The sequence below is a fragment of the Saccopteryx leptura genome, chromosome 3, assembly GCF_036850995.1.
Source record: "Saccopteryx leptura isolate mSacLep1 chromosome 3, mSacLep1_pri_phased_curated, whole genome shotgun sequence".
NCBI classification, from domain to species: Eukaryota; Metazoa; Chordata; class Mammalia; order Chiroptera; family Emballonuridae; genus Saccopteryx; species Saccopteryx leptura.
Genome location: NC_089505.1, coordinates 85,468,288 through 85,491,103, shown reverse-complemented (window position 1 = coordinate 85,491,103; position 22,816 = coordinate 85,468,288). Strand labels below are relative to the sequence as shown.

At 61.2% G+C, this 22,816-nt stretch overlaps 1 protein-coding gene across 4 annotated transcripts in view; it reads right to left on the bottom strand.

Moving 5' to 3' along the window:
- The window catches only part of TP73 (tumor protein p73), a 56,216-nt gene that overhangs the window by 27,223 nt on the left and 6,177 nt on the right, over window positions 1-22,816 (bottom strand). For 2 of the 4 annotated variants that reach the window (XM_066374869.1, XM_066374870.1), the window contains exons 2-3: window positions 10,469-10,560; window positions 9,909-10,035 (exon numbers count right to left, since the gene is read on the bottom strand). In XM_066374869.1, the coding sequence (XP_066230966.1) occupies window positions 9,909-10,035; window positions 10,469-10,527 (186 nt within the window). In that variant the 5' untranslated portion in view covers window positions 10,528-10,560. Of the gene's footprint in view, window positions 1-3,786; window positions 3,868-9,908; window positions 10,036-10,468; window positions 10,561-20,122; window positions 20,163-22,816 lie in introns of those variants that run through there. The other 2 variants (XM_066374868.1, XM_066374871.1) reach the window with 2 other exon arrangements.

The following is a 22,816-nucleotide window of genomic DNA, read 5'->3' as shown; positions in this document are numbered from 1 at the left end:
GCAGTCGGTCAGCCTTTCCCAGCCTTACCCACAGCTCCAGAGCCTGACCCAGTGCAGCCCTGACATCCTTCACCCATCCATCCCTCTGTCCGTCAGTCTGTCCTTCCTGTAGATCCTAATCAGGACCATCAGGGGGCAGCAGTCTGGGTGATGCCCTCCCCACTGGGGGACAGTAAACGTGAGCAGCTGGAGGGACACGTTTAATGGTGACAGGTGGACAGAGTGCACGGGGAGGGTTGGGGCAGTCGTGGGTGGACACTGTAGATGGCCTCAGGGGAAGGGACAAGGGGGCTGGAACCCACAGAGGGGGTTCAGAGCAGCCCACAGAGTGGGGGGCACTGCAGGGAGAGGGCGTGGGGGCAGGAGCTGGAGAGAGCACCCTGCGCTTACTAAGAGGTGAGTCTCTGCACTGGTCAGTTCCCCCCCTCCCCCAAATCGGGGCCCTGGGGTGGACAGACAGGCCGGCCCCAGCCCCTCCCACCCGGCAGGTGAGGGTGCTCTGTCGTTCCCCCAGGGAACGCAGATGCAGCCCGTGCCCTCCCGGTCCTCTCTCTGAGGCCCCAACCTCAAACAAGCAAGCAGCCAGGCAGGCAGGGCCGGTGGCTCACTTCAGGTTGAAGACAAAGGCAGGGCAGGGGCGCCCAGGCCAGTGGGCTCTCCAGGTGACCACTGGAGATCTGCCCCAGCTGCAAGATGCCACCATGGGTACCAGGTGGAGCCCAGGGGAAGGTTCCAGGCTGGAGACCCGGCTGCAGGGCCTGTGGCCAGAGGGAGGGCTGAGGGGCAGGGCCAAGTGCAAGACCCCGGTCAAAGGGTCAAACCCCTCCCAATAGAGCAGGCCAGGACGGCCGAGCGGTGGGGATGGCTCAATCTAAGGAAGCTGCGGGACACCTGTGGGCCATGCGGGAGCAGTGTGGGGGCCTAGCACGCGTGCAAGCTCCTAGTGAACTGCGCGTTGGGTGTGCAGGAAAGGGGGTGTCAAGAACAGCACCAGGGGTTGGCCGAGAAAAGGAAGAGTGGGTTTTCCCCTAGCTGAGACAGGACATGTCAGGAGGGGGCAAGGTGGGAGGGAGCTCAGGTGGTGCTGGTGGGTGGAGGTCCCAACAGGCATCCAGGTGGGGCAGCTAGACAGGTGTCCGGTGCTGGAACTTTGGGGACAGACACAGAACCTGGCCGAGGAGGCACATGTCAGGCACAGCAAGCCAGCGGGCGGGGATGACCCTCCCCGTCTCTCCACGTCAGGTGCTGGTTCTCCCCTCTGGGAGCAGTCAGTCCCTCCGTGACCCCCCTGAGAGACTCACAGCCCCAAGGCACAAGACCGGAGAGAGGATGCCCTGTGGCTGTGCCCCACTCCCCAGCCCAGCACCCCCTCACCATTCCCAACTCAGCTTTGTCCAGTCCTGGCCACGGACTCCCACAGGGTCCCAAGAGGCCCTGTCCTTTTTCTGTCCCCACTGTGTCCCACCTCTCATCAGCACCCCCCCCCCAAGCCGGCCTGTCTGGTCCTCAGTGCCTTCTCCATGTGCCCGGCCTGCCTCTCTGGTCTTTTTTGTGGTATCTCTTCCCCTGTTTGTCTCCTACTGGGGGAAGGGAGTGGCGCGTGGGGCCTGGGCTGGTTGCTCTCCTTTCTGGTCACCCTCCCTCCGTGCGACCCCAGCCCACCCTGGCAGCAAACCCCACTCAATCTGGGACCCTCACTGGTTATCGCCATCCAGCCTTCCTACCCAGCAGACACCGGCTAAGTGGCAGCTCCAACCAGACCCCTCCCCACCCTGCAAGACACAAAACAAGAAGCTTTGACATTGTCCTGATTCCTCTCTGCCCTGAATCTGAATGTCACCTTCAAACTCCATCCCTCCTGTGGCTGCAGCCAGCCACCACCTCCCCTAAGGTCCGCGTCACCCCGCCCATTTTGCTCTGCGGGTCAGCAGCTCTGGACAGCGCCTACCTTTCTCCCTCCCTCCCTCCTTTCTTCGAACTCCCCTCAGCCTCTTGGCTGATGCTGAATGCTTCATTTTCACTCCAAATACTCCTCCTGCAGCTTCCCATCTGAGTAAACGTCAACTCCCTTCACCCAGTCACTTAGGTCAAAACCTTGGCCACCCTTACTCTCTCATCTGGCCCCTCGGCAGGTCCCCACACCCGGGCGGCTCTCACACCAGCTGGGCTACCACCTGGTCTGGGACGCAGCCCCTCTCCCAGCCTCCGCCCTGCCCCCCTGTGGTCAGCTCCCAGCACTGCAGCGGAGGGTTTCTCCTCCCTCCACGTGCCCTTGTGTGCACGCAGTGGGCGCTTAGTAAAGACTTCCTTGCGTTTCCTGCCTGTGGGGCCCTCCTGCCTGCGGAGGCCGCACCGTCTGTAAGACCCGTCCGTATGAGCAGAGGGTGACCCGGTCCACACTGCACGGGGGAGCAGAGTCCTCCCCCCTGTGCCCCTCACGCTGCTCCCGCATGGGAGAGAGGGAGACCAGGGGCCCGACAGGTGGCTTCCTTCCGGAAGCTTAATGCTTCCTCCCTATTTCTTTATTTAGGGCTTAAGATGCTTTGGGTTGAGTATCACTTTCTCTCTGAGAAGGCAAGGGAAGCACTCAGTCACTGTCATACATCTCCGTGACCCAGCCCCGGTCCCTGCCCCTGCCCCGACCTGACCGGAAGGCATACAAGTCGCTGCACATACACTTGCTGGGGGGGGGGGGGGGTGAGCGGACATGGTTGCCCAGCTCCGGGGAAGCCTTGCCTGACACGATCGGCCGTTGCTGGTCCCCAAACATGGGCACAGCGGCAGGGTGGACGCCAGCGTCTCCCTCTGCCCACAGCTCAGGCGGAGGTGATGCTCACAGCCCCCGCCCAAGCCCCCGAGCCCTGGGTCCTTCCATCCCGCCCCGGCAAGGCTTATACTGCAGTACACACTTCTTTCTGGGAGAAAAGGTTACACCAGAGTCCCCCCCAACCCCGTGTCCCCAGGGCCTCAGTACCCACCCCCCACCATCTGCCCTCTGGTGCAGGAAACGGCTGTGCCCCACATCCACCTGTTCAATTAGCAGCCCGGTGCCGACCTGGCCCCAGGGACCTGGCAAGTCTGGAAATGAGCCCGGGTCCCTGAGGCTCAGTCCACGGGGGCCAAGTGCAAGCTGCAGGCTGCAGCCTCTTCCTCTCCCTCCGCCAGGCCGGCTGTCCCTCCTGGAGGCCAGCTTGCCGCAGGTCCTTGACCTGGAGCTGGAACCCACGCCTTGCCAGCCACCCTCAGCCAGCGAGGAGCACTTCTGCCTCGGCTGTTAAATGAGCTGGTACCCAGGAGAGGATGCTCTTGGCCCGAGAGCAGGTGCGGAGGCCTCAAGCCCAAGCTCTGAGGAGAAAGAGGACCGACCCCCAGGGGACGCTGAGCTCTGGGCAACTGCGGACAGGACAAGGCAGCTCTCAGACCCTAAGCCTGGGATAGAGCCGCCACCCCCAAGTTGAGGAGTGCTGGTAGCCCCACCCCTAGGGACAGCCGCCGAGCCCTGACCAGACTCCCTCCCATCCTCCTCTCCCCGGTGGCTGGTCCTACCCAGTGGGCGCTGGTCCCCAGGATGGGCAGGCATCTGCCTCCATGCCCAGGACCTGCCCGCCTCAGTTCACCCTGGATGGTGGCACCCCCACCTCGCAGCAGGTGCCCGACCAGGACATGGACAAGAGAATGCCCCTATGAGCCCTCCACCTTGGTGAAAACACCAGAAGGGGTCCCCTCCAAGAAGGGTGGAGATGGGGTCCCCAGGGAGACCAGCGGGGTTGCGCGCGGCACACCTACCGTGACCAGCTGCTGCATGGGGTCACTGACGTACAGCATGGTAGGCGCAAGAGGGTCTGCATACGCCAGGGAGCTGGCGCGCCGCGGGACGAGGCATGGGTCTGGGTGGCCAGGGGGGCGGGGACAAGGGGCAGAGTGGCGGCGGCCCGGCAGGGTGGGCCCCGGCGGAGAGGCTCCGAGGCTAGGGCGGCAGGAGCCCGGGACGCTGTGACACATGTGGGCTGTTTGTTGGCATTTTCTCTCTCTCCATCTCCCTGAGTTCTGTCAACTCGCCCGCATCTAACAACAAAACGGGTGCCCACCCCTTATTCCTCATGACTATTCATCAGAGCCCAGGCAGGCCTCAGCTTGCCCGCTGGTGAGCTGGACCGCACCACGAAGGCTGCCCGGGAGGGGGCGGCAGGCCGGCCCAGTGGCTGGCTCCATAATTAAGCCACATCCACTTCCTCTGAGATGCAGCCCACCGTAGGTCCTGAGGGTGCCACGGGCCATTGGCCCTGAGCACAGGGGGGCCAGCCCAGACCCCCAAGACCTCGGTAGGCAAGGCCCTGGCCTACCCCTAAGCGGAGAGATGGTGCTTCGGCCCGACGTCCTGGGTGGAGCCATCTCTCTCCTACCCAGGGAACGTGGTGGTCCACTGGGGCAACCCCAACGGGCCGAGCAGAGAGGGGAAACACTCGGGGAGACTGTACACCCTACCCACAGGGATCGTGGCAAAGGCGTATGCGTCCCAGGGTGGCCCCGGGCCGCAGACTGAGTGCGAGAACCTGGAGACTCCATGCTCCTGGCCGCGGGCTGCTGGCTGCCACTTGCCTTGTCCCTGCTGATTTTGTGTCCTGGAAACAGAGGAAGGTGGCCCAGCAGGAGGACCCCTGGGGCTCTACACATCACAGTGAGCCCACTGTGCAGCCCTCAGCACCAACAGGAGTCTCACAACAGTAGCCTGCCCGGTGGGGGCTTCAAGGCGGTCACTACCACGCCCTTCCTAGAGTCTCCATTTCCACTTGGGTTAATTAAACATCTCTGGCACAAGGCGGCCCTTTGCAGGGGGTCCCGGGTCCATGCTGGGGTCAGGGTGTGGGCACCCATCAGGTACCACAAGTCACATGCAAGTGAACGGCCAACCTCAGGTTTCCGAGCCCCAAAGCACTGATCTCCGCCACCCACGAGACAAAGAAAACAGTAGTTTGCGGGTTAGGTGGCTGTTCAGGGAGGGATCTGCACGGGGCCTGGGGGAAAGTTCTGGCTGGAGGCAGCAGCTAAGAGTCACCCCCGCCGGGATGCCTGCAGCCAGAAAGGTCATGGGCAGGGAATCCCCATGCCATCCTGAGAGGACCCATTCTTTGCTGCAGTGCCCGTGGGGTGGTGCTAGGCAGACAGGCTGGATGGAGGCACACGGACTGGAGAGGCGAGAAAGGCCCTGGGTCGAACCCCCACTCCCCATTGGGCACGGTACACAGTTGGGCAAATACCCAGACACCTGGAAGCTGGGTGTCCCTGCCTGTTAAGGGAACACCTGATTAGAAAAGAGCCTCATTTGGGCTCAGGAGGGTGGGCATGTTCCTCCTGCTCTTACTCATGCAGGTTGTATAAGTAGCAGAAAGGGGAAATCAAAAGGAAGAAGAATTTTTTTTTAAGTGAGAGGAGGGGGAGATAGAGAGACAGACTCCTGCATACATCCCAATCGGATCCACCCAGTGACCCCCGTCTGGGGCTGATGCCTCTGCCCATCTGGGGCCACGCTTGCAATTGAGCTATTTTTAGAAAGCTATTTTTAGCACCTGAGGTGTAGGCTCCACAGAGCCATCCCCAGTGCCCAGGACCTATGTGCTCTAACCAATCAAGTCATGGCTGCAGGAGGGGAAGAGAGAGAAAGAAGGAGGAGGGGGAGGGAAGGAGAAGCAGTCAATCGCTTCTCCTGTGTGCCCTGACTGGGAATCGAACCCAGAACTTCCACACGCCAGGTCGATGATCTACCACTGAGCCAACCAGCCAGGGTCAGAAGCAGGATTTGAGGTAAAAGATGCCAGAAACAGGCACAGGGGGGCACAGGGAAGACCCAGGGGTGGGGGTCAATCCCAAGATGGCCTCCGAGATTCTGCCCAGCTACACAACCTGCACAGCCCGCTACCCCACCCCCAAAGCTGTGAGGGTGATGAGGCCACCTGTGATTAGGTTACAAACCAGTCCACTTTGCGTTGATCAAAACAAGGGATTATCCAGGAAGGCCAGGCCTAATCAGGGGAGCTCTCCAAAGAGGCAGGGAGATGTCCCCAAGAAACAAATGGCTGGGTTGTGAAGGGACCTCGTGGCGGGGGATGGCCGGCGACCTCTAACAGCTGAGAACAGTTGCCCTCGTTCAACAGCCAGCAAGCAAGTGGGGACCTCCCATCGTCAGCTGCAAGGAACTGAATTCTGCCAACAGCCAGAGTCTAGAAGAGGCCTGCTAGCCCCGGGCAAGATCATTGTCCTGGCCGGCACTTGGCTGGCAGCCTGGTGAGACCCTGAGCAGGGACCCAGTGGGCACGTGCAGGACTTCTGACTCACGAGACTGTGAGATCATAAACGGGTGTTGTTTTAATGTGGTGGTTTGTTACATAGCAATAACTGACTGATACACCAGAAGAGTGAGGAGCCCAGCTAAACCTTGGGCAGAGGAAGATTGGGGCTCTGTGGAACCTCGGACCAGTAGGCCAGCCAAGGGGTGGCCATGAACTCTCTCTGGGCTCAGGGCTGTATGGCACAAGGCTGGGCCCCAGGAGGAGCTAGCCACATCAGTGCCCTGGACTGGAGCTGCCCAGCAGGAGGTGGGGTCAGGTCAACAAAGGCCTCCTCTCTCCAGCCCTGGTGGAAAACAGAAGGTCCAGAGCAGAGGGGCTGCACCACCTGCACAGCAGGGCTGGGTCACTGGGGCCTGAACACCGGCACTGTCCCCACAGTGAGCCCGGGCCGACCTGGGACGCTCGGCGTTGCTGACCACATGTCCCCAGCTTCAGCAGTGCAGCGCCCAGAGCAGCGCCTGCCTCCCGCACATGTCTCCAAAGTCCCGGCCACCTGGGGATGGGACCGGGTCACCTCTGCCGAGGGGCTCTCAGGGACTGCTGTTCTGGTTCTCAATCACTGGCCACTCCACCCCAGTTATCATTTCCTCAGGGCTTCGCAGGGCAACTTGTCGGCCACACACAGGAAAGTGGCTCTGTGACGATGACAAGGCAGCTGGCCAGGTCTCAGCTCTGTCCACAAGAAGCCTGTTGAAGGAAGGACTCCCTGCTGGGGGTAGGCGGGCTGGGAGTCAGTCCTGAAGACAATCCCGGGAGAGCTGAGCTCACTGCCTGCCCCCAGCTCCACCCCTGCCCTTCCTCTGGCTGCAGGCTGTGGACCCTCCCAAAGGAGAGAGTCCTTTCTCTCCCTGCTGGGGACCAGCCCAGAAGTGACTCCTTCCCAACCGGGAAGGCTGCTCTGAGGGACTGCCGGTGTCTCTGAGCCCCCAGGCAGCAGCCTGCGTCCCCCCTGCGTTGAAGCGTGCTGTTGGAACTGGAGGAGGGGTAGTGGGCGAGACCTTGCTGGCAGCCCGCCCTACCCCCGCATGGGGGGCCACCTGGACACAACAGCTGTCACCAGAGAAAGGCGCCAGGAGAGGCGGGAAGGGCGCAGGGAGGGAGGGGCCGTGGAGCACACTGACTCTATGACTCTGCAGGGGACACTGGGGACGAGCCCAATGCTCCTGCGTCTCCCCCCCCTTCCCCATGCTACCATTCTTAACAGGGAAATTTCTCCTTTGGACTGCAGAGGTCAGGAAAGGAACCTGCCCAGTCCACCAGCATAGCGTGGGAGGGGACCCAAAGCCCCCAGAGGACCAATGTCCCCCCCTAGGACAGTGCCTGTCTCAGTCCCGCCATTTTTGCAAACTGAACCCTGCAATTGGGGAACCCAGAGTAGTAACCGATCGAGAACCCTGGCCACCATGGGCAGAGGCCCTTGGACAAAGCAGACAGGCACTGGGAAACTGCAGCCAGCTGCCCACGCTGCACTGAGCCCCTGACTTGGCATCTGGGCTGTGTGGGGCCACATGAGGGTGAGCGGTGGCGAGCTCACGATGTCTCCACGATGGGGCCTGGCAGGCGTCAGGGTGAGGCGTGGAGGGTGGCCAGCGTGGTTCCAGGGAACCCCTCCCTCTGTGACGGAGCTCTGCCCGCAGGTATGTCGTGCCCGGCTTCTACTGAGTGGCATGTTGTTACCTGACAGGTTTGCTCTCTTGCTGTTCCCAAAGGTGACAGCAAGACCCACCCTCTTTACTCAGAGGTGTGAGAACCATGTCTTCCCTCCCTCAGTCCCCCCCCACCCCAAGCCCAGACACACTCAACACTGGGCATTCATCTTCCTGGGGGGAGCACATCCCACCCACCAGAACCTAGAAGGGGCTCTTCTATCTCCCTGCGGGCAGGACCCCCTTCTGGTGCTGGGTCTGTGGGGTCTCCCCATCTCTCTGCCTTCCAAGGGGATAAGCCAGGCAGCTGGGTTGGGGAAGCTTCCAGAACTCTGGAGACAGGCCTGCTAGGAGGCTGCATGCAGGAGTCCCCCCGTCCCTGAAACAGGACGGCAGCTCCTGTCCGTCCAGAGAGGAGACCCAGTGTAAGTCACAATCCCCCCTTTTTTTATTGTAATGTCAGTGCCTGACATTAAGCCTGTGATTGCCAACGTATCCTTTTCAAAGACATCCATCTCGAATAAACACAAGTAGGCAGTAGAGCCAGCACCCCCACATTCCACCCCACTGAGGGCCCCTTCCAGAAAGCCCTGGGCCACCTAGATGATGACTGCTTGAGTGACCCTGCCTTACTCTCCCCGCTCTTATGTCTCAAGTAAACCCATAAAGAGGGACACCCCACCCTGTGACCCTAGGCCCCTCCCCTCCACCCCCCTGGACTCCTCCCAGGCGAGCCCTGCACCCTCCGGGACCTGTGAGTAATAAAACCCTTCACCTACGACTTCCCTGGTGGTTTCATTCCAGTCATAATCAGACCCTAGCGGCGACAATAGCCCCAAGGGGGATGTGTCTGTGGGATCTCGCTGCGGCCGCAGCATCAGTTCCAAAGGGCTGAGACTGACCCTGAGCAGCAGGGGACCGTGATGTCCAGGAAGGGGGTGGGGGCAACGAGGAGCATCCTCCCGGGGAGCAGTGGCAGCACAGGGACTGTCCTTAAGGGAGAGGATGCCACCTCCCCCTCCTCGGCCTGCTCCAGGGGACAGGAGGCCTGCGCTTGCCCAGCGCCAGACTCAGTTTTCTCGCCTGTGCAGTGGGGTTACGAACCCTCGGGTGCTCCATGCGGACGGGCTGTTTCCACCGTGATGGTCTCCTGAGCGGAGGCAGGAGCCTGGCCAGGGGGTCAGAGCCCTCAGATCTAGTCTAAGGGTCCTCAGAGGAACGGGCATCACAGGGTGTGTGGGGGGGAAGGCTCGCGGCCCATCAGACCCCACCCTATCCTGGGCCTGACCCAGCTCAGCATCAAGAAAGAGTCACTGCAGGGCCCCTGCAGCCCACCCATTTCTCTTCCTTGCCCTTCCTTCGGGGCTCTCCTCCCCATAACTCAGTCCCTGTAGTAGGAGGAGCCCATGTTCCACCATTCCATCCTAACCCTGTTTCAGGGGGCACAGGCTGATCAGAGGCACAGAGATGGCTTGGAGATGGGCAGATGACCACGTCCAGACCAGTGAGAGGCAGGCCTGCTGGACCTTGGGCCAAGAGGGGTCCTCCACCACAGGGAGTGAGATGCTGGTGGAGCCTGTCCCCTTCCCCATGAGACGAGACAACCTGAGAACAAGCCACCAATGGGGAACGCAGAGCAAGAGAGGCAGCTATTTAAACACCTGGATCCAGCCACACCTGAATTCCTTCCTAGCCCTGGATCCGGCCACACTCAAACTCATTCCTGCCCCTGGAGTGACAGTCATGTGAGCGAATACAATACATTTTCTGTTTTGCGATTGAAACGTACTGACAAACCCATGAAAGGACGCTGTCCCCCGAGAGCATGTTTCTCGGTCCCGCGGGCTCCCAGGACAGGACATTTCACACTTACTGTCCCTGTCCAGAGTCCTGCGCAGAGGGCAGCGCCACTCACCATGACAGCCGACGACGTGTCCATGCCCGGCATGTGGAAGACATCCATGCCGGCCTCCGCGCCGCCCGCAGCCTCGCTGCTCCCCGCGCTCGCCTGGGGGAGGTCAAAGTAGGTGCTGTCGGGCTCCCTGAGAAGAGGGGACAGAGCCGTCAGCCCTAGACCGCCCAGGCCCGGAGCTCAGGAGCCAGCACAGGCTTCATCAGGGAACCCACCTTCCTGCCCCCAGGAGTCCTCAGTCCCTGTCTCCGGGCTCCCCTGGCTGCCCCAGCTCCCCCCTCCCCCCTCCGCCTTCCCCAACTCTCTCCCCTCCTGGGCCCGTCTCTCCAGGGCTGGTGTGAATGCCAGGGAGGGCTGACCACATGTGGGCTCTGTCCCCAAACCACTCCTGGCCCTGACTCCCCTGGAGGGCTAGTCAGAGGAAACAGACCAGGCTCTGGACCCTGTGTCCCCAGGAGAAGGCCCGAGGTGGCAGTCCCCTCTGCCCACCCCGAGTTAGCCCGACCAGGTGGCTGAGGCCACCCTGAGTCCGGCCGTGGGGATGACTCAGAGGAGATACTCACAGAGAGCTCCACAGGTGCTCGAATGTCGTGGCGTCATCGGTGCCGGTGGACCGTGACATCTCCCACGCAGCCGGCCCTGAGGGCAGCTCGCTCTGAGAAGGGGAAGGGTGGCATGAGCCTTCCCGGAAGGCACCCGGGCATTCCTCTTCCAGCATCCTCAGAGATAGGCGGGTGGGCGGGCAGGGCCAACGGTGACACTTGAGGACACCGAGCAAGACCTGTGTGACCCGCCCTCTCCCCATTTCAGGCCAGTGGGCAGGAGCTCAGCTTTGCAGATGAGTAGGGGGCTTCCAGGAGCCACCGCCTCTGAGGTGGGGGTGACAATGGCAGCCTCGGGGGGGGCCCTTTGGGAACATCAATTTAAGGTGTTCGTGTGCCAGGTCATAGTGAGAACTTGGAGACCTATGGTCATGATTATTATGAAGTAGTCTCCAGGTTTCGCCTGGGGTCTTGAGCCAGGCTTGGGGGCTGCTGATGCCCCAGGATGTGGGGACAGCTCAGATGGACAGTCACCCCTCTGGGGGTGGCATGTTCAGGGCACACAGGAGGCAGAAGTCCAGCCTTAGGTTTGAGCCTTGCCCTTCCCTGTCACTGATGGCCTTTCCCTTGGAAGCAGGGTCCACCGTGTGACCAGGATGCGAAAGCAACGCCAGCCCCCCATAGGGAGCCCACCAAGGCCACGGCCGTGAAGCTGCTCTGTTACAGGAGTGGGGTCACCACACGACAGTTCCCCCCTCCTGGGAGGTGTCCAGGGATTAGAGCTCCTGACCCAGGGCCCTGCTAACCTTTGTCCCTACCCGTGCCTCTCCTGTGAGCCTCCATGCCCAGGCTCCACCTCAAAGTAGCCCCTGCCACCCAGGAAGAAGTGACAGTGACCAGGCTGGGCTCAGCTGGGGCGCCTTGTTTCCCAGTGTGTGGGTAGGGGGGGGGTGTAGGAAATCACTGCCCCCCCCCACACAGGCCGAGGTCTCTGGGTCCTTGGCTCTGAGCTGTGGGAATCAGTCCAACCACAGCCTGGCAGTGCCCAAGCGGGCAGGCCTGGACCTGCCCATGGCCACTGGGAGAGGGAGATAGCCCCTGCAATCTGTCACTTTGTCCCCAGGCAGGCGGACGCTGGTGGAGGCCTGCGGCTAGCCCTCAGGGCAGCCGTGTGCTGGGCAGCTGGTCATGGAGCAGTGGCACGCGCTCTGAGGGCTACCGCAGGGCTGAGGCGGGGTGGGCATGGGCGAAGGGGGCCCGAGGACAAAGGTAAGGCTAAGCGGGGGGAGGGGGGTCCTAGGACAAGCAGTGTACAAGGTGCTGGGCGTGGGCGAAGGGGGCCCGAGGACAAAGGTGAGGCTAAGCGGGGGGAGGGGGGTCCTAGGACAAGCAGTGCACAAGGTGCTGGGCACAAAACAACTCTTCCGCAGGCTCAGAGAGGTGAAGTGACCCGCTGAGCTCACACAGCACATCGACAAGTGCGGGAATGGCCAAGTGGTCTTCTCAGAGTTGGAAATCAACTTAGCCATGTCTACCGCCCCCACCACCACCACCACCAAGCCAACCAGCCAACAAGTATTCAATGCACCACCCACAAAGACCGTAGCAAGGGGCTGGCCAGCACTCACTTGCACACATCCTGTGCTGGGAGGCCACGCCCATGCTGGACCCAGCCATCAAGCAACCAGTGGAGCGGAATGTGGGGCATGGAATGGGTCACCGGGTAACCCCGCACGGAGTGGACCTGGGAGGCCGGCGGCCCGAGGCGGTGAGCAAACCCACCCTCACCCATTCCCCAGACTGGCCCTTTCGGAATTGGCCAGGACACCCTCTTGGTGTGGGCAGGGTATGCCAACATGAAACATCATTGGCTTGGGCCACTTGGGCCAACCCCTCCCTGCCTTTGCCGATGGACCATCCAAACCCAGAGGTGGAAAATAACTTGACTATCGTCACACGGCTGGGTGGACGGCCACAGTCCATCTTCCATCCTGGTGACACTTCAAAATAACCAGAAACAGCCCAAATGTGCCCCAACCAACAACAGATAGATCAGCAAACTGGTGTGGGTAGAGGGGCCACACAAACGGATTATTGCTCGGCCATGACAAGGAACCAAGCTCTGGATACGCGCGGTAACGTGAGAGAAGCCAGACGCCAAAAACCGCGTGTCTAACGCCTCCAGTGATTGGAAACGTCCACAGCGGACAGAGCCATGGAGTCAGGAGGCGGACTGGCCACAGCCAGGGGCCGGGGAGGAAAGGAAGGGGGAATGACGGCTAATGGGTGGGGGGTCTCCTTTGGGGTGATGAGAATGTCCTGGAACCGGGCAGAGGTGGTGGTTGCACAACATGGTGAATGTGCGAAATGTCACGAAAGCGGTCACCTAAAAAGTGTTCGTTGTATCTTATGTGACTTTTATCTCGATAAAAACTTTTTTTGTTTGTTTTTTTTTTTTTTTCTGAAGCTGGAAACGGGGAGAGACAGTCAGACAGACTCCCGCATACGCCCGACCGGGATCCACCCGGCACGCCCACCAGGGGCGACGCTCTGCCCCTCCAAGGCGTCGCTCTGCCGCGACCAGAGCCACTCTAGCGCCTGGGGCAGAGGCCAAGGAGCCATCCCCAGCGCCCGGGCCATCTTTGCTCCAATGGAGCCTCGGCTGCGGGAGGGGAAGAGAGAGACAGAGAGGAAGGAGGGGGGGAGGGGTGGAGAAGCAGATGGGTGCTTCTCCTGTGTGCCCTGGCCAGGAATCGAACCCGGGTCCCCTGCACGCCAGGGATAAAAACTTTTTTAATGAAAGAAAGAAAGAAAAAGAAGGAAAGTTAAGCCAGCCCCGTACCCTGTGGCTGGGGATGCCCGCCATCCCCACCCCGGCAGGCCTGAGACCTGAGGCTCTGACCCGGCCCCTGGGCCGGAGGTGGAATCACACTCCGTTGCTTCAGAATTCTCTGAATGACTACCACACACCTGAAGGGAGGTCCAGGCTTAACGGCAGGCACCTTCCTGTCTCCATGTATCCCCTCACTTCTCCCCACCCTGCCCCCTGTCCTGTCCACACACGTCCCCTTCATGCCCTCTGCCCCGTCCCCATGCACGCCAGCCGGGGGCTACTCACCCTTGGTCACCCGCCCACTCCCACCCCACCCTGTCCTCTCGGGCCAGGCCAGGCCCCAGGCCTCCTCTGAATCAGGAGGCCCTGTCCTGCTCCCATCACCTGACACCCCTTCAGCTGCGTGGCCCACAGGGCAGGATTGTGGGGTCTCCTGTTACCTGATCCCCTCTGCCTGTCCCTGCCCAGGGCTTCAAAGAGATACTCCCATTCATGGGGACGACCCCTCGCACCTGCTCCGCCCGATCAATCCTCTGACCTTTGTCACAGGGGCCCCTACTGTCCACCCTCCCACAGAACCCTGAGACAAAGGGTAGACACGCGGCCCGAGCACAGGGAAGGACAGGAAGGAGTCCACACCCTTCCACCCTGGCCATCAGGACACCAGTGTTCAGGGAGGGGTAGCTCTGTTCAGTTCAGCAGAAGAAAGACCCAGAGAACCGCCCCCTGCCCCCGACCCCCGCAAACCATCTCTCTGAGCTGTTCTGAGTCACATGATCAGCATGCGGTGGACCCTTCTCAGCCTTTATTTTACTTTCACTTCCTAAACCCAGATGGCCTGAAGTCTGAGCTGCAGATAAACCAGACCACTGTAGGTGCAGAGCCCTCCTGGGCGTCTTCCCATCACCCCCATGGCCCTGTCTCGAGGGCCCCGGAGAATGTCCTGGTACGCAGAAGTCCCCTACCTGGGAGAACAAGTCCGGCAGCCCCCCCGGACAATGGCCATCTTCCCCGGGCGGTGCCCAGCCCCGTTCCATCACCACGTGCAGAAGTCCAGCCTCCCGGGACCCACGGTGCTGAGAGCTTTCTGCTGCCCCACCGCCCCCAGAACAAGGCTGGCTCTAACCCGGGGGCGGGGCGGGGCCAGGCTGGGGTCCAGACCACAAAGGCCAGGGGCCTCCCTCTTTCCTGCTCTCACACCCGTGCCTAGCCTCGTGCCCACAGGAGCACTGGTCAGCCCTCTGTTCCAGCCGGCCGAGTGGGGTGGGGAAGGACGGGATGAGGACAGGATCCTGGGGCAGAGCTGGCCGGAACTATGCCCCGGACCTCCTGCAGAAAGACCCAGCCAGGCGGCGCGTGGAGGGGAGGCTGTGGCTGAGGCCTCCCAGCGACCTGGGATGGCACCTGCTCTCCCTTGCCTTGTTCAGGGAAGACCAAGCACAGCTGGGAGAGTCAAACAGCCTCCCCATCTCGAGGCAGGGTGCTGCCGTGAGGTATGGAAACAGCTGGACCAGCCGATTAGTTCTCCTCTCTCCCTCCTGGGCCCAGGCCCGTTGGAGTGGGGGCAGACTGGAGCCGCCCCAAAATCCCCAGCCCTGATGCTACTCATCCTGAGAGCCTCTCCCTCCTGACCCAGCCTCTCCTCCCGGATCCAGCCTCTCCCCCTGGACCCCAGCCTCTCTCCTGGACCCCAGCCTCTCTCCTGGACCCCAGCCTCTCCCCCTGGACCCCAGCCTCTCTCCCCCTGGACCCCAGCCTCTCCCCCTGGACCCCAGCCTCTCCCCCTGGACCCCAGCCTCTCTCCCCCCATATCCAGCCTCTCCCTCCGGACTCAAGCCTCTACAAGGCAAATTACCTCCTCCGGCCTGGATGGGTGATCTCCGCTGACACCCAAGAATCCCTGCCTCAAGAACTTTGAAGTTGCCTGACCAGGCGGCGGTGCAGTGGATAGAGCGTCGGACTGGGATGCGGAGGACCCAGGTTCGAGGCCCCGAGGTCAACAGCTTGAGCGCGGGCTCATCTGGCTTGAGCAAGGCTCACCAGCTTGAGCAAGGGGTCACTCGGTCTGCTGTAGCCCCCCAGTCAAGGCACATGTAACAAATCAATCAATGATCAACTAAGGAGCCTCAACGAAGAATTGATGTTTCTCATCTCTCTCCCTTCCTGTCTGTCCGTCTCTCTCTCTCTGTCTCCGCTACAAAAAAAAAGAAAGAAATTTGAAGTTGCCCAGCAGTTTCAGTTTTAATCTAATAGTTGGTTTTGTGCCCTTCTAGAAAGAAACAATAGATGAACAAACCTCCAGAGGTTATAGGGACCCTGAGGGCCTTTGCCAGGAGAGGAGCGTAGCTGGGAGAGCAGAGTCCTGGGGACCCAACAGCAATGGCCCCGTGCCCTGCGGAAGGGCCTGCCACTGACCGGCTCCCCGGTACAGGAACACGTGCAGACGAAACGAAACAGAAAATAAGCTTCGCTAGAAGCCCAGGTGGCTGCAGCCCCAACCCACGAGTGCCGCACATGTCTCATTTTTCTGAGCCAGATGGAAACGCGCACAGAGAGGTTAGATCACCCATGCAAGGGCACACAGCTAGTCCAGGCAGAGAGTAAAACCCAGCAGTCTGGCTCTAGTGTCCTTGCTCTTGACCCCTGAACTCTACCTGGCTTGTTCCCTCAGAGGAGGGCAAAGTTTTCCAACCCGCATTTCCACCTGCACAACCACACACCACGCATCCTTCCCAAGGAAATCCACTGAGGTCCTACACTCATCCGAGGCCCACTCTGCCCTCTGCTGACCTCTCCTAGCCATCCTTCCATCCCCCCTCACCCCCAACATACACAGGTCATACCTGGACCCATGGTTTCCCGCCCTGCTGGTCGTCACTGTCCGACACTGTCCCCCAGTCCCCCTAGGTGCACACAGCCCACCTCTGCCCCTCTGTGACCCTGGACAGGTGTCCTGTCCGTTTCGAGCCTCTGTTTTCTGCAGTGTATCCGGCAGGCTGCTGATCAGGGCGCCTGCAAGGGGCTCAGTCAACAGTAGCAAAAGAGTAGCAAGTTGCAATTGACCAAGGGTTACTTAGTATCGTGGTGGCAGCTGCAGGGGGAAGAATAGACCAGGCTCCAGTCCCCAGGGGCGGCAGGGGGGCCAGGTCTGGTTGCTGCTCCCGCCCTGACTCCTGGGCAGAGGCCTCCCCCTGTCTCCGGTCTCTCGAGGAACAAGGTATGAGGCACCTACAGAATGAGGGGGGACCCAGCACCCCGTCACAGCAGAAATTCCATGTGCCCTTGCAGGGGCTTGCCAAGGTGGGTGCTACGTCACCTGCCTGCTAGGGCAGCAGAGTCTATGCTTGCTTGGGCTTCCCAGGTGGGACACCAGGAGGAGGGGTAGGGTGGCAGGAGGTCTCGAGGTCCCTGGTGCAGGTGAGCTTTCTCTGAGAAGAGGCCGGTGGGGGTGAGCAGGGTGCCTGACGCTGGTAGGTGGAGGAGGCCTCGGTCTAAGAAGGGGCAGGTCATGGATGGACAGTTCAGTGCCCCTGAGCCAGTTGTATCTCCTTGGGGACTTCTGTGGCAGCACCCAGCCACTGCTGGAGCAGGTGCAGAGGTTCGGGCCGGAAGGTTGCTGGCAGAGGTGTGGGTGTTGGTGTCGGTGATGGGGTTCAGACCAGCAGGGGAGGCCGGAAGGGGAGCCAGGAGGAGCAGCACAGAGCCAGAAGCCTTGTGGGGTTGGAGGTGAAGAGAAGCGTGCGGTCAGAGCAGATGTTTGTGTTTGAGCTTTCTACCCTGGCATGTTCCTGGGGAGGGCAGGGGTGGCCGAGGAGTGGGTGGCGGCTTGGCACACTCTAGACTTCTTGGACTCTCTGCTGTCGTCAAACCCCACAGTCACATAGCTCCAGAACCCTGGGTCATCCCCCTCCAAAGCAGGGCCACCCCGGCCCCAGCGTCCTCACCCCCGCCTCACCGGCCCCACGTCCATCACCTCCTGTGATGACAGCAGCCCCGTGGCCAGTTTCCCTGCTTATTTCTCACTTGTGCCCCAGGTGGGTGAGATCCTGTCCCCGACCCTGGGGACCCTCTAGCGCTGATTTCAGCCAGCCCTGAGTAGGAAGACATCTTCCTGCCCTGTGAAGCCTCCAGGGCCCCCACCCCCTCCGCTGGCTGTGGCTCTGCACTCAGACACTCCTGGCTGGCCCTTGAGCCGCCCTCGGGAACCAGCACCATCCTCAGGCTCGGTGGCAGAGCGCAACCCCAGCGCAGGCAGCACGTGAGGGACCAACACACCGCAGCAGGAGACGTCCTCCGGGAGCCCTTGTCAGCCCTGGACAGACAGACCCTGCTTCCTGTCATCTCCCTCCACCGGAGGCCAGTCCCCCGAGGGCTCAGTCACTGCCGCACCCCCAGAGTCCAAGCGTGGCCAGTACACACAGCAGGGGAGCAGTCCGTGTGTGCAGGAGATGGGCAGAGGCCCCTCAGGACAAACAGTTGCCATTGTTGGAGAAGACTTGGGAACCACCAGGGAGGGTGTCACGGTGGAGTCCTGTCCTGACCAGGCACCACCTGTTCGCCCACCGGGCTGCTAGGCACCCCGGCTTTTTCCGTCTGTCTCTCCCAGTCCCTGGGCCTCAGCCCCCTTTCTGCCCCAAGGGGTCACACTTCTGCAGGCCAGTGGCCACCATCGGGGGAGCTGCTCTGCCGCTGGAATCTTCTCTTCCCCAGCCAAGCACACGTGCTCCTTCAACGGGGCCCTGGAAGGTTGTTCCCAGGTGTGGTTCCCACCTGGCCACCCTTCTCAGGACACATCCCACCCTTTAAAGGGAACACCCCACTCAGATGCGCCCCCACCCTGCAGAGGCTGCCACGACCTCGGTCCATGTGCCCCTCACTTGCTGTAGAAGTTTCCATCTGTGTTCTAAATCAGTGGTTCCCAACTCCCGGGCCACAGACTGGTACCAGTCCGTGGGCCATTTGGTACCAGACCGCAGAGAAAGAATAAATAACTTATATTATTTCCGTTTTATTTATATCTAAGTCTGAACGATGTTTTATTTTTAAGAAATGACCAGATTCCCTCTGTTACATCCGTCTAAGACTCACTCTTGATGCTTGTCTCGGTCACGTGATACATTTATTCATCCCACCCTAAAGGCTGGTCCGTGAAAATATTTTCTGACACTAAACTGGCCCGTGGCCCAAAAAAGATTGGGGACCACTGTCCTAGAAGACACGGCCTCAGCCCACACCCCTCCCCTGGACCCTGCCACCAAGGGCATCTGTCTCTGCCCCCAACCCTGGGATGGTCTTCCTGACGAGGTCACCCAGAACCTACTGTACCTCCTCTGGGCCAGCCCCAGCCCGGGTGCCTCTGCATTTATTGAGGTTAACCCTTCAGGTCCCCCCGGGGAGGAAGGCCTTGCCACACCCCACTCTCCGGATGTCCCTACAGAAGCACCCACAGTCCTCAGGTCAGGAGGCAGCAGGAACAGTGAGGGAGGGGGGAAAGCCACCTGGGCCCCTCCCCCCAGAGGTCTCAGCCAAGATTGGCCTCCGAATCTGTGGGCCCCAGGGAGTCAGTTCCGGGACGTGGTTCCCAGAGAGATGCAGTGACATTTCTGTGGAGGGCACCCTGGCGGGCACATTGTGGGCCTGGAGAGCCTGGAGCAAGGCAGGCCTTGGCGGGTCTGGGTGAGGTAAGGGGAACATGGACCACGCGGATGGTGCTGGAGGGGCCGGAGCAGACAGAGGGTGAGGACACGATTCCTGTCTCAGGACACCCTGCCTAGCTGATTCCCGTCGGCCGACGCGCGTTGGAGAGAACGCCCTTTGACCCGCCGCGGGTTTGGGCGCCCTCTGCACTAACCTACGTGTGCGCACGTTCCGGGCGCCTCAGCTGCGCCAGGCGTGGGTGCCCGTCTGTCTGTGGGGACCATTTGCATACCTGAGAGTTAGTCACCTCTCGGTCAATTCCTCACCCTCTCACCCTCCGTGCTACTTAAGTGGCGTTGGGTGCAGGGATGAGAACCAGGCGCTCAGCTTGCCTGTTGTCCCCCTCACCACCATCTGGGTGCACGCTCACTCGTGTACACACACACACACACACACACACACACACACACACCGCCTCTCTCACAGCACTCCCCCATACCAGCTGCTCCCCTCAAGCGGGATGGGACCCTGAGGACCTCTGGCCTTAGGAGTCCAGCCCATAAGCAGAACAGCAGTGGCAGGTGGGCCAGACACAGAGCGTGGACTCCCCAACCCCCCAATGTCCAGGACTCGGGGGTGCCCTGCGGGCAGCTGGGGGAAGCCAGGGAGGCCAGGGCAGCCTTTGGGGCCCCATGCTGAGGAAGGGAGCTGGGAAGGCAGGCCCCGGGTTTCTCCCAGAAGGTCAGGAGACGTGGCCCCTAGCGGGGCAAGCCCCTGGACCTGTCTGCCTGGGCATCGCTCAGTCCCTCTGGGGCGAGAGGTAGAGAGAGTTCCTGGTGGGTCCCAGCGTGGGAGGCCGCAGCGTCAATGCCAGTTCTGCCCCTGCTCAGTTGGTGCCCAGACCCAAGACCATGCGGGTTGCACCTCCGTCCCTCTGGGGGCAGTTGGTTCCCACGAGTGCCAGGAAGCTGGGGCCGCTCCTGCTCACCCAGGTCCCACCAGGGGACTCACTGGCATGGCCTCCACACACTGGCCTAGCGACCAGCCAGCTTGTCTGCCGCCCCTGCTCCAGGGCACCCTGCAACAGGCACCGGGCGGCAGGCAGTGGGGAGAGGGCTCGGCACCCTGGGTGGCCCTGAGGAAGGCGGCAGCAGGACCTGAAGCCGGTGCCTGGCACAGGAGGGCCAGGCCAAACCCAAGCCTACCTTGGCAGAGACTGGGCCAGGAGGGTCTGTGTGGAGGGAAGGTGGCCAGGAGGCCCCGCCACGGCTTGCTCGTGGCTCGACAGGCAGGCGGTGGCAGCAGCGTCCCGGTAACCTAGGTGATGACATTGGAGCCGTGTGGCCAGCCCAAAGCCTGGGGCAGGCCGGGGCGGAGCATGGCCTGGAGCCCTGGGGCCTCGGCTGGCTCCGGTGCTCCCAGAGCTGTGCCCTCCGCATGGTGAGCCCCGGCCCGCCGTGGGAACCCAAGCTAGAGGCGGGGGAGCTGGGGTCAAGGCCGCTGCCCCACCCCTGTGTCTGCACGCTTCTCTTCTGCTCCTCACCCTGGAAATCCCCAAACACACAGAAGTCGAGGGAAGGGTACAGGGACTCTGTCCCCAACCCGAGTCAGTCTGTCCTCTGGCCCAAGTACAGCCCGCAGGTGGTGCCATGTCACCTGCCGTGTGACAGCAGGGGTTCTGACGAATACGGACTCAACTTTTCAACCAGGAAATTGCTGACATTCAACTGTTTTTGCCCTATTAACAGGCACATACGTGCACACACGTGGGCGAGCACACGCTTGTGGGAGACGCTGGTGGGATGCCCCGGGGCAACCAGGGGAGGCCAGCATTATGCCAGTCACCTGGGGAAAGTGGCTCCCACTCAGGGGCTGCTCCTGGTGAAAACGTCAGACGGCACCTGCGGGCTCCACGCAGACACATCTGTGCACAGAGCCCCACACCAGGTACAGAGCCCGCGCCAGGTGCAGTCTGTGGGCGTGTACTCTGGGAGCGTGGCTGCACCAGCGACTCTGAACCGGGCACCCACTGCCCATTCCAAGAGGAATGGGCGCATCCAGGGGTTGGGGAGTGACCTCCTGGCACAGCCCCTACCCCACCCTCTTCCCCACAGAGAGGCTGGGGGCTGGCCCTGTGGCTGGGAGGCCAGAGACACAGCCCCACACTCTTCAGGTTGACGTTCCCCTGCTCTCCCTCTGCACAGCTGCTGAGTGGTGGCCACAGCTGGACCTCAGCCCCCACCTCGGAGACACAGCCCCATACTCTTCAGGTTGACATTACCCTGCTCTCCCTCTGCACAGCTGCTGAGTGGTGGCCACAGCTGGACCTCGGCCACCACCTGGGGGGGGGGCACTTAGCAGCAGCTCAACGTGTATCAGTGCACCTTCTCCCCCATGGCACACGGGCTGCGAAGCTCTCGCCGAGGCAACCTTGTTCGAGCCAGGACCCGAGGATAAGCCAGAAGGTCCAGGTGTGACCTTCATTCAGGTAAGACCTTGTTTATTTGACGGGATGAGAGCCAGAGGGAAGCTAGGCACGTTGTCTCAGGCTCCTAACGCCGCCGCAAAAAAGGACCAGGCGGTTAGAGGCTTCAAAAACACATTTATTCTCTTACAGATCTGGAGGTCGGAAGTCCAAAGTGAGTCGCGCAGGACTAGAATCACAGTGTGGGCAGGGCAGGCTCCTCCTGGGGCCTCCAGGACATCTCTTTCCCTGCCTTTCTCCAGCCTCCGCCCTGATTCCTGGCTCAGGGACCCTCCCTCCACCTTCCAAGTGCTCCTTCTGCTCCCTGCTTCTGTGGTCATGTCCCTGACCCTGACACCCCACCTCTCTTCCCTCTTACAAGAAACTGTGAGACACTGGGCCCTCCAGACACTCTCGGACCGTTACCCACCTCAAGACCCTTGACTTAGTCACAGTCCCTCTCACCACATGAAATTGAGCACAGTCGTAGGTCCTAGTGACAGGTAGGGACATGGGTCGACTTTGGGGAGCCATCCTTCTGCTGTCACCAAGGTCCTTTTTCCAACGGCATGTCATCTGGTGAGTGCTCAGCGAGGGCTCCGCGAAAGCTCCAGGGCCTCCAGGCGGAAACCCCGCTGCTCTGGCCTACTGGCGCAGACCCTGAGGCCGCTGTGAACCCAGGTGCTGTGCTTACTCATTTCTGAGGCTGAGGGGTTTCTAGAGCTCCCCACTTCTGCTTGATGACTCAGAACACACCTCTCTGAGGTCAGAGGTTTTGCGGGGTAACAGCCAAGGGGCAGGCAAAATGGGCAGGTGGGGCAGGGGGACCCCTCACACCTCTCGGTGTTACATACCCCGCCACCCCGTCCTTTGCTTCTTCCACACCTCAGTATTCACCCAGCAGCTCCCCGTGAACAGGGATGAGTCCCTGGAACTGTGTTTGCGAGTCAAACAGCAGACAGACCTCCATGGACACAGTGAATCCTTCATAGCTCCCCCACACACACCTCAAAATACTGCTCAGGATGCACCAGGCATGACTTTTAGCATTTTACAAGTTATATACATCAGTCAGCTAGCCCTCCTCACACATCCACCCCATGAGAAACACTATCGCCTTCCTTTTCACAGATAAGAAACTCAAGGCACAGATACTCTGTAACTTTCTCAGGTACACCCGCAGCGGCAGCCACAGCCTGGCCGCAGCCTCAACTAAAAATTATTGCAAAATGCCTCCCCCTATACGTAGACATCCATTCTGGGCAATGCCAGCTGCCTGAGTCTTGTGAGTGCCACTAGCTACTTCCGGCCCACCTGCTGGTGGAGCCCATCAGCCCTGCTCTCTGGCTGCTTCCAGACGGTGCTTCTGCTTCTGCTGGTCCCGACTTTTTAGATCCAAGCACCACCCATCTTGCTTGGTGGTCGCCACCTGTCT